The sequence below is a fragment of the Phyllopteryx taeniolatus genome, chromosome 16 (assembly GCF_024500385.1).
Source record: "Phyllopteryx taeniolatus isolate TA_2022b chromosome 16, UOR_Ptae_1.2, whole genome shotgun sequence".
In the NCBI taxonomy this organism is placed as follows: domain Eukaryota; kingdom Metazoa; phylum Chordata; class Actinopteri; order Syngnathiformes; family Syngnathidae; genus Phyllopteryx; species Phyllopteryx taeniolatus.
The window spans coordinates 940,496-958,206 of record NC_084517.1 but is presented as its reverse complement, the minus strand read 5'-3'; the positions used below and the strand labels follow the sequence as shown (position 1 = coordinate 958,206).

The window sequence follows — 17,711 nt, the reverse complement described above, 5'->3', positions numbered from 1 at the left end:
ATTTTCTGCACTTCTTATCCTCACCAGGGTGCGCTGGTGCCTATCCCAGCTATCTTCGAGCGAAAGGCAGGGTACACCCTGAGCTGGTCACCAGCCAATCGCAGGTAACATATAAACAAACAACCATTCACACTCACATTCACACCTACGGACAATTTAAAGTCTTCAATTAGCCGAACATACATGTTTTTGGGATGTGGGAGGAAAACCCACACAGGCACGGGAGGACATGCAAACTCCACACAGGCGGGGCCAGGATTTGAACCATGGTCAGAACTGTGAGGCAGATGTGCTAACCAGTCGGTCACCGTGCCGACTACATTATTATTATTATTATTATTATTATTATTATTATTATTATTATTATTATTATTATTATTATTATTAGTTAAACCAAATAATGTCCACGGGCGGCACGGTGGACGACTGGTTAGCCGGATGCAAATCCCACCTCGCCTGTGTGGGGTTTGCATGTTCTCCATGTGCCTGTGTGGGTTTTCTCCAGGTACTCCGGTTTCCTCCCACATTCCATAAACATGCATGGTAGGTTAACTGAAGACTCTAAATTACCCGTAGGTGTGAATGTGAGTGTGAATGATTGTTTGTCTCTATGTGCCCTGCAATTGGCTGGCGACCAGTTCAGGGTGTACCCCGCCTCTCGCCCAGAATTAGCTGAGACAGGCGCCAGCATGCCCGTGACCCTAGTGAGGATAAGCAGTATGGAAAATGGATGGATGGAAAATGTCCATGACTTCATTATTAAAAATTTGAATTTGCATATTTCCTTTACAAGACATGGGTGAGAGCAGCCAGCCTCACCCCAGATTGCGCAAGAAATAGCACGCTTCAACAGCACCATCTATTGGTAGAATTATTGTACTAAAACAGAAGAGGCAATTGGAAAGTGCCTGTTCTGTCTCTCTTCACTTCTCCTGTATAATGTTTTCAGACACTTCTAAATGCATTCTGATTTTTCACAGTCAGGCTAATGTATTTAATATTTTATGTTAGATAGTTAGTTCACTTCACACACACAGTTCGTTCACAGTTTACTTCACACAGTGGTAGGCAGCCTCCTTAAGAGTGACTGTATCAGCCACACTGAAGACGAAAGACTGATGTCATCGGACTGAAAAAGGTTTGATCTAAACTCTATCCTTATTTCCTGATGGAATTAATACATCCTCACTGTTTTTTTTTTTTTGTTTTTTTTTGTCGCAGCGTTCGATTCGACTCCTACTGTGAAGTTTACAGGCACACTAGCAGCGTAAACCTTTTTGTGTCTTTCAAAATAAAATTAGAAAAATTATAAGATAATTTAATAAGTCATAATTTGGTGATCCAAATTCACGAAAACCTAGTAGTGAACGTAAAAACAAAACATATTTAAAATAACAAGAAAAAAAACGTAATATGACTTTTTCTCCTTTCTTTAAATTAAGCCTACAATTTATTTTGAAAATGACTCGGGATGTACTGTGATGGACATGAAGATCTACCTGTCGATCGCGAACGACGTGTTGGTTACGCATGATTTAGACGGAGAGACTTCTGAACCTCAAACCAGGACTTGTACATTTCAACTCAACTTTATTTGTACAGCACATTAACAACAGCCAAAACTCTTTCAAAGCGCTGTACAAACAAACAAAAATAACAACAATCATACAATCTTTTAAAAAAATTGTCTTGGTTTAAAATACACCATTAGCTCCCTTGACTTTGGAACTTTGCATACAGGAGGTGCCGAATTTTATTTCATCCCTTTGCCTCCTGTTGCACGTTGTTTGAACCAAAACTGTGTCCTTCAACCACATAAGGGTGTTATATAGATGTCACGATCGCAGCGTGCATGATTCACTCACGTTTGCTACCAGTTGAGTTTGCAAGTAAACAAGCAACAGGAAAGTAACAGAGATACATTTAAGACAATAAACGTTATAAATGTGACCTAAAATTAGAGAAGATTATGAAACAAATAATCAAAAATTTAAATAAAAAAATTGACTGAACTTAATTGTTCTTATTCTTTAGCCTGTGAATATTCTCATTCATCCAGGTCATTTCATTCTCAGAACATTAAATTGATCGCAACTGGACCCTTCCGGTTGTCTTAGAAGACATTTCACCTATCACTTGAGCAGGCTTCATCAAGTCATGCACAAGCACTATTTTGTTGAACAGTGTTGCTTTTTAATTTTAGAGCATTTAATTGGTACAATTTTGAATTTAATATTTCGGTATAGACCTAAATGAAAATTCTTTTTTTTTGCGCAATACTTAGTAGTTTAATGAGTATACCTTTAAATAAGATACAATGGCTAATAAGATCTCTCTAAACCGCTCATGGAAATAGCGTTCTTTATGGCCAAATATTGTGTCTGTAAAAATAATGCTGCTAATTTTCATTTTTTCAAACATTTGTTAAAGTCTGGCTGCAAATTCAATTGCAAATACGCAATATTTTTTGGCTCATAGATTTATTTTTAAATCTGTCTCTGATATGAAAGCCTCCCACCATGAACAACACTGCACGTCCCATCAAAACTTCACAAGCTAACCCTAAAAACATCGTGATTTTTATTTTTTATTTTTTTACCGAACATGCGATTAAATGTGCACGATGCATCAGTTAGAGGAAATAATAATAATAACAAGATCAATGTAGCCAAATATGTAAAGCCAAATGTTTGAACATCTAGATGCAGATTCAAATCAAAACGAATGAAAGTTTTTTATTTTTAAAACTCCAATTCAAAATCCTCCTGCTAAGTTATATTTATATTAGAAAGAAGCTTGATTGCAACACATTTTGTTCGTTATAAATATTTACACTCAAGGTTCTACTCGATTGTTGAACCATCCTGTGTCATTAATTGTTTCACGACAAAAGGAAATGAAAAATGATATCTAAAGAGAAGAAAAATCTGTTTTGGAGAGCAATATAAAGACCAGCCCACCCCCACCGCAGCCATTTTTTTCTTCAAATTAATGACTCCCAACTCAATTTGCTATGACGGGGGGAGCGAAAATCACAATGCCAGAACGAGGGAGTAGGCGAGAGAGATGGGATAAGTGGCAGAAAGAAAGGGTGCGGAAGAGGGAAAGAGGGGGAGGGTGGCTGGAGAGAGGTGGGGGACGGGGGGGGGGGGGTAGATGGGCTTTTGCTCGGGGTGAACGGTAGGTCAGTTGTCACACCATGACGCGGATCGTCCGTTTAACAAAGCGTGTACCATACCGACAGATTAATAGGAAAACTTGAGACCACGCGCGCGCGCGCACGCACACGCACAATGTGAGTCAATGCCTTGGAGAGCACACAGTTCTCAGCAGCCCTCAGCCCCATACAGCTTGCATTAATAGCAGGGAAATTCTGCAAAGGGACCTGCGATACCTTCGGGTTTGGGGAGTGGTGTCGCAATGGTCCTGGATTTGCCTCACCCGGATGATTTCAAGGTCATCAGTCTGCAGTGGCGTCTTTTTCTTATGCGTTTGAGGGGCTGATTGTGTGGAAAATTACAGCGATTTCCCATCTCTCCCTCTAGGCGCCTTCTGGAGACTTTGGGGTGCCCGTGGCGTCGCAATAGATGGGAGAGAATGCGTGGTGAGAACACCGGAGTCGCTTTTGCGGATCACGGAAACGAAAAGGATGACGCGTTCAATAAAAAAAAAAATGGGACATGATAAGATGATGGAAATTGGCTAAAAGTGGAACTGCAGCTGGATCAGAGGGCTACAGAAGAGTGAGTATACTATAAACAATTTGTTGTATAGAGGGAGGGTGGGGGCGTGGGGGCCTGCGCGTGCTTGGGTATCAGGTGGTGCAGGTGGTGAGAGGAGGGGATACCACGTGCTGCAGAACCGCTCTAGAATCTCTCCTCCTCTCTCCTTTTTTTAGATGATTTATGAATAACCTATACCTGCGCAATCACAATAGTGTTACATACCAGTTCGAATTATATTTTCTATAACACAAAGTCATTGCAAAATAAAAAAAATATTAAACTAGCATTATCCCCTATCATTTGACTTTCACAAACCACGTTTTACATATCACTGTTTTATATTTCATTTATTATTATTAATTTTTCAAAGATAGGTTTGCAGCTATGGTTTGTGCTTGTTATTAATTGTTTCCCCAACTGGCCCAATTCATGGTATGCCCTGAGAAAGTCTCATTTTTCTTATTCTTGCCGTCACACATGCATAACAATAGAACTGGGAATGAGCCTCGGTTTATTTTTCGAACGATACACAAAGACGCAGAACTGCATTACTCATATTTACCGTTGCCCCTGCTTTGTCCTCTGAATAACATAGACAAGACCAGTCTTTGCAAATAATAAGATCTATTCTCTTTGTCTCAATTCACTGTCATGTATTAATTTACATTCATTTAATAATATTAACAATAATAATATTAAAAAACAGATGTTATAAGCATCATGTGGCCTTTCATGTGGCCTCACTAAATGTATTGATATCTTGATGCTGTTTTATTTTCGTGTTGCATGATTGAATTACACATTTTTCTACTCCACACAAATATTCACACAAAAATAAAATGCTGTTATATTAATAGCATACAATACAATAATACCACAATTTTCCCACAAATAGAGGGCGTAATTAAATAAGTTTATTGCAGTCCATTCTTTCTTTCTTAATTTCATGTTTGCATAACGAATGTATTTAGTTCAGTTCACCAAATAAGCTCGTGTTTCTGAATGACTTGGGTAACTCAGTGACCTCCATGTGAACTACGTTGTGCAGCCTAAACAAAGGCTGCTGCTGACAAACTTGACATAGGCAGGGGAAGTGTCACAGTCACATTCAACACACCTTGATCGATACCTGGGTTGATGGCAGAGCGAGAGGTCAAGTTGAATACGCCCACACCTGAGAATAGAATAGAATAGAATGGCATATATGATGCAGTGAAACAATGGAAAAACTTGAATCCTTGCTGCTTATTGTTCAGTTTAGTGATGTATGATCAACTGTTAAAGAAAACGGAGAACAGCAATGCTGCCAAAGCAAGGGATCAATATCAAATGTCACAAAATCAATGTGGGAACAGAACAGGAGCAGCCTATAGCCCACACAAATTGATGGAATACAAACAAAGAAAACCAAGCACCGATGACTACATTACAATCTGAAAGAAAGACAAAAAAGATAGAAAGAAAGAAAGAAAGAAAGAAAGAGAAAGGTGAACAATCAAAACTTATAGTTATTAGCTAGTATAAATTAACTTTGACAATTAACTTTTCTTAAAAGGGTCAATTATTCATTGGCTCTTCAACTTTACAAACAGAGTTTAACTATTTTCTATGGGCCAATGTTTCAAAAATCCATTGTTTTAGGAATTCATTTTTGAGTTCAATAAAATATTATTATTATTCATCCATGCATCCATCCATTTTCTGTACCGCTTATTCTCACTAGGGTCGCCGGAGCCTATCCCAGCTGATCTCGGGCAAGAGGCGGGGTACACCCTGAACTGGTCGCCAGCCAATCGCAGGGCACATATAAAAAAAACAACCATTCGTACTCACATTCACACCTAGGGCAATTTAGAGTCTTCAATCAACCTAGCATGCATGGTTTTTGGGGGGATGTGGTAGAAAACTGGAGTACCCAGCGAAAACCCACACAGGCACGGGGAGAACATGCAAACTCCACACAGGCGGGGCTGGGATTTGAACCCGGGTCTTCAGAATTGTGAGGCGGACGTCCTAACCAGTCGGTCACCTTATTATTAATATTATTATTGTTGTAGTACGTATAATTAAAACACGTACAATGTTTTGTTATGATTACTAAATATAATAACACTTACAGAATTAATAATGACATTATTTATTGGTAATTAATTGCTTTGCATAGTTGCGTTACGTATTATTGGTTATTCTGTTGGCCTGGTAACATTTCTCATAATTAAATTCTGCATACATCAATTTCTACCCTCACCTGATGATTTATTTGTGCTTGAGTGTTTAGGAGGAATCATAGCATCAAGTGATGGATCAAGCCGGCAATTTTTTCAGAGTATCATGCAACTTGTGGTAAAGGTTCACAGTCTCTTTAGACAGTAGAAGTACAAAAAGTGTACACTTAAGTGCCTCAAGTGAAGACTGAGCCTATAAGCAATACACTGCATAAACCTGCATGAGAGACTCTGTCTTCTATATCTACCCTGTAGATCCGGATTTGTGTCCAAATCTTAAAAGCAATCACAAATTCGCTTCTAGGGGAGTATATAGTAGATTCATACACGACGGCACCGATGGACACAACAATGTGAGAATGGCAAAAGAGGCCTTTAGATGCAGATAAATAGGCCTCAAGTGAAAGTTATCAATGATATTTGTCCAGCATTTTAAAAAAAATCCTTCCAATTGTTGGTCAGTTTTTGTTCTTTTTGTTCTTTTTAGACTTTTTCGATGATACACCATTTAACCATTCCAAAGGCCATCCCCTAGTAGACCTGGACTAACTCTATTAATGATTTGTCGAGTCGAAAAATAATGCGGTCGTCTGTACTGCTCATCTGGAGGGATTGGTGTGTGCTTGTGTGGCGCGCACGTGTTGGGGTGTAGTTCTGAACAGTACATTTTCTTGAAACAAAGGAGTTGGATGTCTCCATCATGTAAAATGAAATAGCATTTGGAGCCACATTAAAACTGTTTGCTACATTCTGCAATTATTGATGTTCCTACAGCATATGTCGTCTTATTATTAGTATTGTATAAACTTAAAAACAAATCAAATAAAATGTTAATTTCATTGTAATCATGTGCACCCGATGTACATGTTCGATTAAGTAAATTCTAAAATTCTAAAATGACTTTTGCAGTGTTGGTATCGTATGATTACGATATCAATCTACACGACCATATAGTGTGCATTCAGATTCAGGCCATTTATGACGCTGTATTAATTGAAATGTTAATTGTCCAAGGGCAAAATCTTCCGAGTGGAGGTGTGGGCGGGAAGGCAGCTTTGTTGACATTGAACTGAGATGTGGAATGACCATGTCATTGGTACTAAAATGTGTGTGCATGTGTGTGTGCGCAAAATTAAACCGTTGCAGTATTTAAGTGTTGCAGTTAAATGTGGAACAAACGCGTTTGTTGCTAATGGAAAGGTCTGCTTGTGAATTTTCTATCGATCTCAAACTAGATATAGATATGTGTGACACGGCAGCACAACAGTCCACTAGGCATTTTCCTTCTGACACATCATCACTGACTTACACCGGCAAAAAAGTCATTTGAATCGACTTAATTCGAACATGTCGGTTGCACAAGATTGAAATGTGTTGAACTGACGCATAATATGTTATTATTTTGAAGGAGAAGAGGGGAAAAAATTGCATCATACCCCATTTTAATTATGTGCAAACGATGTATATGATGAAATTAAGCACAGGATATAAAAAGAATGAATTATTTTGAAATTGATTATCAATCTCTACAGGCAATTAGTAATCAAGGAATTCTTTGCGGCACACATTTCATTTCTGCTTTGGTCAAGTTGATGAGAAGCAACAATTTGCAACTCGTGATTTCATTTGAGCACAACGGGTCTGTTATTGTTATGCCTCCGGCTACTTTTGGGGCAGCAAGCGAAAGGTGGCGAGCGGGGAGGGAGACGAGACAGGATTGGCAAGACCTGCTTGTGAGTGCACACAAAACCAGACCTTACGACGGTGCGCGTGCGGGGGTCGTATGTACCCATAATCTCATTTCCTCGTCCACAGCGCGTCCGTGCCATTGGCTCGCTGTAGTCACGTGCCCTCTTAACTTTGTTCACTTGACAGAAAAGTAGGAGGATTCATCGGAACAGGAATGAGCGACGACTAAAGGGATGAGATGTAAATGTTCGTTCTTTATTAGATTCAATTCCACATAAAGAGTGGCATTAACGGTCATGAGCTCCTATTTGCTCAACTACGTGGACCCCAAATTCCCACCCTGCGAGGAGTACTCACATAGCGACTATCTACCCAGCAACTCCCCGGACTATTTGGGCTCCCATCGGCATGAGTCCGCCGCCTTTCAAGCGGACGCTACTCTGAAGAATCCCCAGCATCGCCGGCAGCGAGCGGAGCCGCAGTACGCACAGTGTCAGCCCGCCTCGGTGGTGATGTCCACTCGCGTCCTCGTCATTCCCCCGATTGGCGTAGAAACGCACCCTATCCCGGAGCATCGCCGGGACTCGGTGATACCCAGCCCGCCTCCGAGTGAGCAGCCACCTCCCAGTCCAAACACTCAAAATGACCCCGTGGTGTATCCGTGGATGAAGAAAGTTCATGTAAACATTGGTAAGTGTCGCGTACTAACTTCCTTCTACCCCCCCCCCCCCCTCCCCCCATCCCCCTCGCTCCACGCCGTCACAATCTACGGCTTCCTCTCGGTTCGACTTCGACTAGTAGTCCTTCGAGATTTACGATCGTCTGTTTGCGCGGCCAACATAATTACACCCGCCATAAATTTTTATTACACCTCTACGCCGAAGTGCCTTTTGAAGTCCGATCGCAGGCTCGAGTCCTTGCTTTATGACAAGCCACACGGAACTCATAAGTTAGGTTTTATGCTGTGGTAATTTGATTTTAAGTGGTAGGTTTGTATAAACTGTGCGCTCCACACTGTCGAGCCTTTCTTCCCCACTCCATATTTCGGGGAAGGGGAAGTTTTATGGCAGCTGAAATATTCCTGTTTATGGAGCCCGCTGTAAAACACTAATGCAAACGCAAATACCTCAATCTATTTTATCTTTTCAGTGTTGTTGTTGCCTGGTTGGCTGTACGCTGTTTGTTCGCTCGAGGATGTAAATACAATTTTAGCCAGTATTGTCTCCACGTGCATGTTGGACACAGCGCATATATAATGTGATGTTAAACAAATTTCTTGTTCAGCTTTATTCAATCACGATAGCGCCCCCCACCTTTACGCCTTCTCTGTTATACAAGGCAGGCATTTGAGGCGCTTATGTTTGGCCCATCAACATATCTCTCATTCCGAAGTACAGGTACATCGTGGCGCAGGTCTCCACCACCAAATGTACCTTTGACCTTCATTTTCGGATCAAATCACTGCATCTTTTGTCCCTGTGTCGGGTTGGGGTGGCGGTGCGGGTTCTGCTTGCTAGGGGGCATTAAAGAGCACGTGACCACATGCATGTAACATTGTCTAGACAGAAGCATTTTTTTAAATTAATTGAAATAATATCGTGACCAATTATATTATTTATATTATTATTAAGAATCGTAATATTTCAACCTTCACAAATTCGCACATTTATTTTCATAATACGGATTTCCTCCTCTGCATTTAACCCATCACATGCTGCAGCAAGCACACACTTGTATACTTATTGTCACTTTGTTGCCTTTTTTTAAGTAGACAATGGTCAAACCTTTTTGAATGTATCTGTGTTCAATTATTTCATTTTTTTTGCAGTGAACTTATACATTGTAGTCAATATAACTCAACATTTGTAGTATATATCATTTCACCACTTGTAAACTTTAGTCTCTGTGTTTCATAATGTATGAAACAACAGCTACAATGTTGGGTTATTTTAATTCACCCAATTTGGGTTTCTCATTCAACCCAAGAAGTGGGGTCAAAAAGCGACCGACCATCACTTGGGTCAAATGAATAACCCAAGAAATTGGGTGAAATTAATAGCCTAATTTTTGGGTGAAATTAACCAAAGTGGCGGTCGGTCCCTTTTTGACCCAGTAATTGGGTTCAAATTAACCCAAATTGAGTTATTTTTTATCCCAAAAGAAGCATGGGGCGACTGCGGATGCATCTGGGGAGCTCAATTCACCACAATAATAATACTTATTATTATTACTATTCTTCTTCTTCTTCTTCTTCTTCTTCTTCTTATTATTATTATTATTATTATTATTAGTAGTAGTAGTAGTAGTAGTAGTAATAGTAGTAGTAGTAATAGTAGTAGTAGTAGTAGTAGTAGCAGTAGTTGTAGTAATATTTGTTGTTGTAAATATAGTAACATGTTAATTTGTTCTCTCACAGTGAGTTCAAACTACACAGGAGACGAGCCAAAGCGCTCTCGGACAGCTTACACCCGCCAGCAGGTTCTGGAGCTTGAGAAGGAGTTCCACTACAACCGATACCTGACGCGCAGGCACAGGGTGGAGATAGCACACACACTGTGTCTGTCAGAGCGCCAGATCAAAATCTGGTTCCAGAACCGACGAATGAAATGGAAGAAGGATCACAAATTGCCCAACACCAAAGTCCGGTCTGGGAATAACTGAAGCGCCCAAGCTTTAACTGGCTCCACCTGACCACCTAGAAAACGAGCCCATCTGCTCTTTGTTGCATTTCTGCCATCCAAAACAACAAAGCTGTAGATAAAAACTGTGGACTGGAATAACCATTACTGACTTAAGCCTGTTTAGCCTGTTTATCTTCTCGATAAAAAGCTTGACTGAAAGAAAACACAAAACGATGATGTCCCACCTCAAATGCCCATTGTCCAAAACATTTTGTGTATAATCCACTTTCACCCTGAATTTAATTCAATAGCAAAACAATCATGTGAGTTTTCTTTTCCTGTTCCAAGAGAAATAAATTGTTTCCCAGTTTTCATCTTTAATAACCCAAATTTGTCATGTTCATTCTGTGGGTACAAAGCTGTCTGAATGGGTGATTAGATTAAACATGGTTCTGGCGTTTAGGCCTGTGGTTTTGCCAAACTACCAGCCCGGACCTATCCAGCCACGTAATGGAACTATCTTTACATCAAGATATGTCACACTATGTGAATATACAAAAACATGAAATATCTGACCTTCTTTCCCGCACAAATGCAACTAACTCTTCCATAGTGAAAAAAAAGGTTTATTAGTCGAACGTTTAAAACGTGTATGGTATTTATTGACCAAATAGAGATTTCTTAAACGTTTAATAACATTTTCAATTCACAGTATTGATAAAAAAAATACTTACTTTTTGATACCGAGACTGAAATGGAGTGCTATTTGCTGATATTTAACACAAACTGCTTGAGGCATGGGTAGGATAAGTTATATAGGTATTAGTTAAACAGTGTTTATTGAGAGGCCCATAAAGATGCTTATTCGCAATATAAACCAAGTATGCACTACAAATACAGCGCTACACAATATTACCTCAGCTGCACTTTTCGTTTAATGAAGTGGCGCATTTTCAGGCATTCTTATTTTGGGTATTACGTTGTTATATAAAATGCGCACATACTTTGTCTGTCCCCTCCCCTTTCATTATGCTGCTTATCCCAAGTGTTTTTTTTAATGCATGCTATTTTATTTATATTCCAAAGATCTGTTTCTAACGTTGGTGTTGGTAATAATAATAATAATAATAAAGGTGTTGATCTTATTACCTCATGGATCGAAGTTGCTCATCTGTGTTCGTATGCTATTCTTATCTTGCAATGATTTGTAAATAATCAATACATACAGAATAAATTCTTGTCTGAAAATAAGTTGTTTCCCAATATTCTCTATTTTCCTCTCAGAATTGATAAAAAGTCATTTCAAATTAATTAATTCAAACATGTACATCGGTTGCATATGATTAAAAATGTGTTTAACATATATCGTTTGATTATTTTCGAGGAAAAGACGGGAAAATTACATCAGTTCACAAACTTATAATCATGTGCAACCGATGATGATCAAATTTTAGACTTTTTTGGTGTGTTTTTGCTGATACTGTGTACTGATTATTATTTCATATCGGTTTTAAAAATGCGAAATACTCCACTTTCGCCTTGATAGCTGTCATCTCAAACAAATGCAATGCTGAAATACTGTGCGTGTATAAAGTACATGCAATGCATTGTTCCATTTGATTTCAATGTTCCCAACAAACCTAAAAAAACGAGTTGTTTTGAGTTATCAGCTGGTCACGCTAATTAATTTTGCCTTGCCGCTAGTGATCTTGATACATTACGTCCTGAAATCTCGTTTTAAATCACAAACTGTCCCTTTGTTTTACCCCTTCTCTCTTTAATTTAACGGCAGTGTGCAGCACATTGACACACTGAACCGGTCCGACCCACTCCTTCCATTTCCATCTGCAGGATCATTATAAAAAAGAATTTGGTTTTGGGCTTTCAATGTGTTAATGAATATAATTTCTGCACAACTGTTTGTTCTCATTCCCAGTTTAAGTGTTGTGTGCGCGTGTGTTTTTCCCTCTATAATGTAAAAAGGGAGAGGGTCGGCACCATAGCTCAAACCCTGACAAGCAAATAGATAATCAACAAGACGGATGACTTCTTTTGTAAGGCTCGGCGCCTGTATTAATTTTCATTTTCTTCTAGAGCAGGTATCGAAAAATAAAGAGCAAGAGAGGGTGCGGGGCGAGAAAATAGAATTCCTCTCGATGAACTTTAAACTAAAAATGTGCCCCCCAAATTGGTCCACTCGTATTCCTCGGCCCAGAGAAGATTCCCCATTACATGTTGGCTGATTTCTCCCCGGGCCCCTTGCCAAACAGACTCCCCTTGCCCATTTATCTATTTTCTTCCATATATGAAAGCCTATTTCACCGTAAAAAAAAAACACGCCCTGTATCAAACAGCACGCATACATGTGTTCAAACATATCGAGAATGGGCAACAAAACATATGAGAATAGGTTTGCATATATAATTTTTAAAAAGTCCTTTTAATTTACAGTACTTAATTAGGATATGTCGGTTGCACATGATTGAAATGTATTAACTTATATTATTTTATTATTTTCGAGGAAAAGGGGGAAATTACACCAGTTTATGACATTTTAATCATATGCAACCAAAAATCGAGTAGTCTCCCCCCTACTACCTCCCAGTGTACTTGTATTGCCGTTTTATGCACCTTTATCTTTTATGGATGTGTGACAATTAAACACGAATTGAATGCTCCTAAATAACAGTAGCAATTTGCTTAAAATACTTTTTAACTCATTCTACTTGTTGTAATCGTACCTCATTTTATTTTTACGTTTAAAATACACCCTGCCATATTGTCAAAATATATTCTCACAATCCTGCCCCTCAGTATTTTATTCAAGCTGAAAATAAATTATCATCTGTGTTATGGCACACCCATAACGCAATTAGATCCATTGAAGCTTTAGCTTTAGTTGTCACCCCGCTATCAGCCGGACCTTCTGTTGCATTAAATGTGGGAATATTTTTGTGAGGATGCCCTCGGCCTGTGAAAAGTTCACCACCATTACTGTGGAAACAGGAGAGAGAGGACGGCTCCTGCAAGAAAAATGTGAAAATTATACAAGAAATAATCATTAATCACTTGTTATTCTTAAACCTTCTTCTTTTTCTATTGTCGTCTCGCAGCCTCCTACCATGCAGGCCCCTTCTGTCAGGAGGTGCGAGGGGCCAAGGAACAGAGGAGCAGAAGAAAAGAGAAAGAAAACATCTTGGAAAACAACCCCCTCCTCCAACACACACTTAACACTCAAGAAAGAACACTTTTTTCTACCCACCCATTCAGAGGCTATTTTTTACGCCCTTCGAGAGTATAAGAAAGAAAAACAGTTTTCCTTCTCATTTGAAAGAAGACACAGATAGGGAACTCAAGAAGATGGCTGAGAGTTTGCAAAATGAGGTGCTTTGCAAGGTAAGGCCTGGAAATTCCATTTTAACATCTCCGCTCTTGTATTTTGGCTTTCTCGGTTGTTCAGTGTGGCGTTTTAATGGTTTTATTGCCCTCTGGTCATTTGGTAGGATCAGAAGAATGGCTGTGGGGGATTTGGGCTATTTTTTTTTCAATGGAACTTTTGGAGGAGTGTGTGTGTGTGTGTGTGTATGTGTGTGTGTGTGTGTGTGTGTGTGCACACATGTGTGTGTGTGTGTGTGTGGCACAGTTGACGGCCTGTTTGTTTGTTTTATTTCTATTCAGTATTTATGTAACATGTTCCACCCACCTTTGCGTCAAAAGCATCACTTATATATTTGTTTGACACTCACTGGGCCTGCAGGTGATTGAAGATCTGTTTTATTGCATAAATATATGCCACTTAGTGCCTATGTTAATGTGAATTTGATGTATTGTTTATATATACACACTTTGAATTTTGATTAATCGCGATTTATCACAGGCGGCAAATATACCACGCATAATACCACATTTTTCTTTGAAATGGTATTTTAAAATTGTTGTGCTTCAATGAATAGAGAGTACAGCGCTGCACTTGATGCAAATGACCTTTTGTTTTATCGAAAGTCCCATTGGGGTTACTTTTGAAGCAAAATTTGCCCCAGAGCAAACCTTTCGGAGTCGCATCACTTATGTTTGCACTGGCGTAAAAATTTACCTGATCACTGACCTAATAGCAATCTGTGACACCTTTCAAATATCCATCTGCGGTTAAGGTAAATGAGCTTGTGTGGTCAAAATAATTAATAATAATATAATAATAATAATAATTAATCTGAGTTAATACATGATTCATTCCATAATTTTTGTGTGATTAATCATGCTTTAACGCTTTAATATTGACAGCCCTAAATAACAAGCAAGTTTAGAAAAAAATATTGTATTTTTATTTTTTTTAAACGGCTGCAAACGATCGCAGGACTGGCTTTCTTCGGCCTCTGTTATCTTTTGAGCAGAGTTGCTGCTTGACCCTAGAAGAAATCAATCTGACAAGAATTAAAAATAAAAGGGCAGAAGCCCTGATCTGTCTTTAGGGGATTGAAGCCACGGCTCAATTCAATGCTCAGAGAAGTGAGAGAAACAAATGGAAAAATATGCTGGCAGCACAGTGAGTTGTGGATTGATGATTGTACAGGGGCTGCGGACAAAATGGGTTCAAACAGAGGACACGTTTTTCTGACCGATGAGGTCGAGTGACTCTGAATCAAGAGGCTGACCTGTGGTTATCCCCCTCCCTATGTTACCCGCATTGACCTCGCAAGGGCTCTGCATCCTCCGCTCATTCGGACATTCCCAGACCTCCCAAGCCCCCCGGCCCCTTAGTCATAACATGCCGGGTTTAGGGCACTGTAAACCACGGGCGGTCAGAGACAAACTGCCATGGAAGCCAGTCACCTTTGGAGGGGTCAGATTCAGGTCACAGTTAAACAGCTAGATTGATGACGATTCACTGGCACAGAAATACGCTTGATAAAAAAAAATAGACAAATGTGGTATATATATATATATATATATATATATAGAGAGAGAGAGAGAGAGAGAGAGAGAGAGAGAGAGAGAGAGAGAGAGAGAGAGAGCTCAATTCAATTTTATTTATTTACCACTTTAAAAACAACTGCAGGTAAAATAAGTTGCTGCACATAAATAGAAATCAACCATGAAACATACATGTAAGACAATTAAGCATAATGCAAAGTATATGCTGTGTTGAAAGACAATGAATGAAAAAAATGGGTTTTTAGACAAGTTTATGATAAAAGAAAAACATAAACAAGATCATCATCCTGATGTTGAGTGTACAGCAGTGGCCAGATGTTTTGCCAATAACTCGAATTTATTTTCACTAACTGTGCTGCATCGAGTATACAGTGGGTACGGAAAGTATTCAGACCCCCTTAAATGTTTCACTCTTTTTTTATATTGCAGCCATTTGCTAAAATCATTTAAGTTCATTTTTACATTAATGTACACACAGCACTCCATATTGACAGAAAAAAACGGAATTGTTGAAATTTTGGCAGATTTATTAAAAAAGAAAAACTGAAATATCACACAGCCATAAATATTCAGACCCTTTGTTCAGTATTTAGTAGAAGCACCCTTTTGAGCTAATACAGGCATACATCTTTTTGGGAATGATGCAACAAGTTTTTCACACCTGGATTTGGGGATCGTCTGCCATTCCTCCTTGCAGATCCTCTCCAGTTCTGTCAGGATGGATGGTGAATGTCGGTGGGCAGCCATTTTCAGGTCTTTCCAGAGATGCTCAATTGGGTTTAAGTCAGGGCTCTGCCTGGACCATTCAAGAACAGTCACGGAGTTGTTCTGAAGCCACTCCTTCTGTATTTTAGCTGTGTGCTTAGGGTCATTGTCTTGTTTGAAGGTGAACCTTCGGCCCAGTCTGAGGTTCTGAGCACTCTGGAGAAGGTTTTCGTCCAGGATATCCCTGTACTTGGCTGCATTCATCTCTCCTTCGATTGCAATAAGTCGTCCTGTCCCTGCAGCTGAAAATCACTCCCACAGCAACATGCTGCCACCAGCATGCTTCACTGTTGGGACTGTTTGGGACAGGTGATGAGCAGTGCCTGGTTTTCTCCACATATGTCACTTAAAATTAAAGCCAACAATTTCTATCTTGGTCTCATCAGACCAGAGAATCTTATTTCTCACCATCTTGCAGTCCTTCAGGTGTTTTTTAGCAAACTCCATGCGAGCTTTCATGTGTCTTGGAGTGAGGAGAGGCTTCCGTCGAGCTACTCTGCCATAAAGCCCCGACTGGTGGAGGACTGCAGTGATGGTTGACTTTCTAGAACTTTTGCCCATCTCCCGACTGCATCTCTGGAGCTCAGCCACAGCCTCTTTGGGTTCTTCTCTACCTCTCTCACCAAGGTTCTTCTCTCCCAATTGTGAAGTTTGGCCGGACGGCCAGCTTTAGGAAGGGTTCGGGTCGTCCCAAACGTCTTCCATTTATTGATTATGGAGGCCACTGTGCTGTTAGGAACGTAAAGTGCAGCAGAATATTTTTTTGTAACCTCGGCCAGATCTGTGCCTTGCCACAATTCTGTTTCTGAGCTCTTCAGGCAGTTCCTTTGACCTCATGTTTCTCATTTGCTCTGACATGCACTGAGCTGTAAGGTCTTATATAGACAGGGGTGTGGCTTTCCTCATCAAGTCCAATCAGTATAATCAAACACAGCTGGACTCCAATGAAAGTGTAGAGCCATCTCAAGGATGAAGAAATGGACAGCACCCAAGTTAAATATATGAGTGTCACAGCAAAGGGTCTGAATACTTATGGCTGTGTATCAGCCATAAATCAGCTAAAATTTCAACAATTCTGTTTTTTTCTGTCAATATGGGGTGCTGTGTGTACATTAATGAGGAAAAAATGAACTTAAATGATTTTAGCAAATGGCTGCAATGTAACAAAGAGTGAAAAATTTGAGGGTGTCTGAAAACTTTCCGTACCCACTGCATGTTTATGGGTCATTTTCATATAATTTGATCAATAATGGTACAGACACTTTTTTATGCCGCCTTGGTTTTATATGGGTCAGTGTCTCCCATGCTGAACTGTCAACCAAGTCCTATATTAAAAAAATATTGCCGGATTTGAACCCCGGTCCTCAGAACTGTGAGGCAGATGTGCTAACCAGTCATCCACCATTCCACCTTATGTATTCATATTATAGGAAATCCTGTCTGACAGAGCAAATGGTGGTGGCCCATTGAAATACACCTTGCATAACGGTAAAGATATAAACAGCTTCATAACATTTGTGACTGCACAATTTACATTTTGCCCTTCAAACACTGAAGAAACAAGTGCATAAATTATCCAAACTACTCATTAAACCCATTACACTCTTTTCTTTATGCAATCGTAATAACGATAAAGACATACAATATTTCTGACACGTTCACAAATTCATACATATTCATTCATATCTCAGAAATAACACCATTCCTTATTTTCTCACACACTTGTTCACAAAGAGGTGAACCTCGCCCCATCT

The 17,711-nt window shown here is 39.6% G+C and overlaps 2 protein-coding genes across 10 annotated transcripts in view; both read left to right on the top strand.

Annotated features, from left to right (window-relative positions):
* Positions 1–17,711, top strand: part of hoxb3a (homeobox B3a) — a 94,755-nt gene that overhangs the window by 27,349 nt on the left and 49,695 nt on the right. For 4 of the 9 annotated variants that reach the window (XM_061748413.1, XM_061748411.1, XM_061748414.1 and 1 more), the window contains exons 2-3: positions 3,546–3,743; positions 13,374–13,656. In XM_061748413.1, the coding sequence (XP_061604397.1) occupies positions 13,640–13,656 (17 nt within the window). In that variant the 5' untranslated portion in view covers positions 3,546–3,743; positions 13,374–13,639. Of the gene's footprint in view, positions 1–1,563; positions 3,457–3,545; positions 3,744–13,373; positions 13,657–17,711 lie in introns of those variants that run through there. The other 5 variants (XM_061748416.1, XM_061748410.1, XM_061748415.1 and 2 more) reach the window with 4 other exon arrangements.
* LOC133465521 (homeobox protein Hox-B4a-like) lies at positions 6,255–11,511 on the top strand. Its single transcript, XM_061748423.1, has 2 exons — positions 6,255–8,329; positions 10,056–11,511. Exons 1-2 carry the CDS (start codon positions 7,936–7,938, stop codon positions 10,298–10,300), a joined length of 639 nt encoding a protein of 212 aa, XP_061604407.1. The 5' UTR covers positions 6,255–7,935; the 3' UTR covers positions 10,301–11,511.

Excerpts from the sequence above, each read along its gene's own strand:
- LOC133465521 (XM_061748423.1), top strand. The coding sequence starts at position 7,936 with ATGAGCTCCTATTTGCTCAACTACGTGGACCCCAAATTCCCACCCTGC. Across the intron at positions 8,330-10,055 it reads GAAAGTTCATGTAAACATTG|TGAGTTCAAACTACACAGGA; the intron begins GTAAGTGTCGCG and ends GTTCTCTCACAG.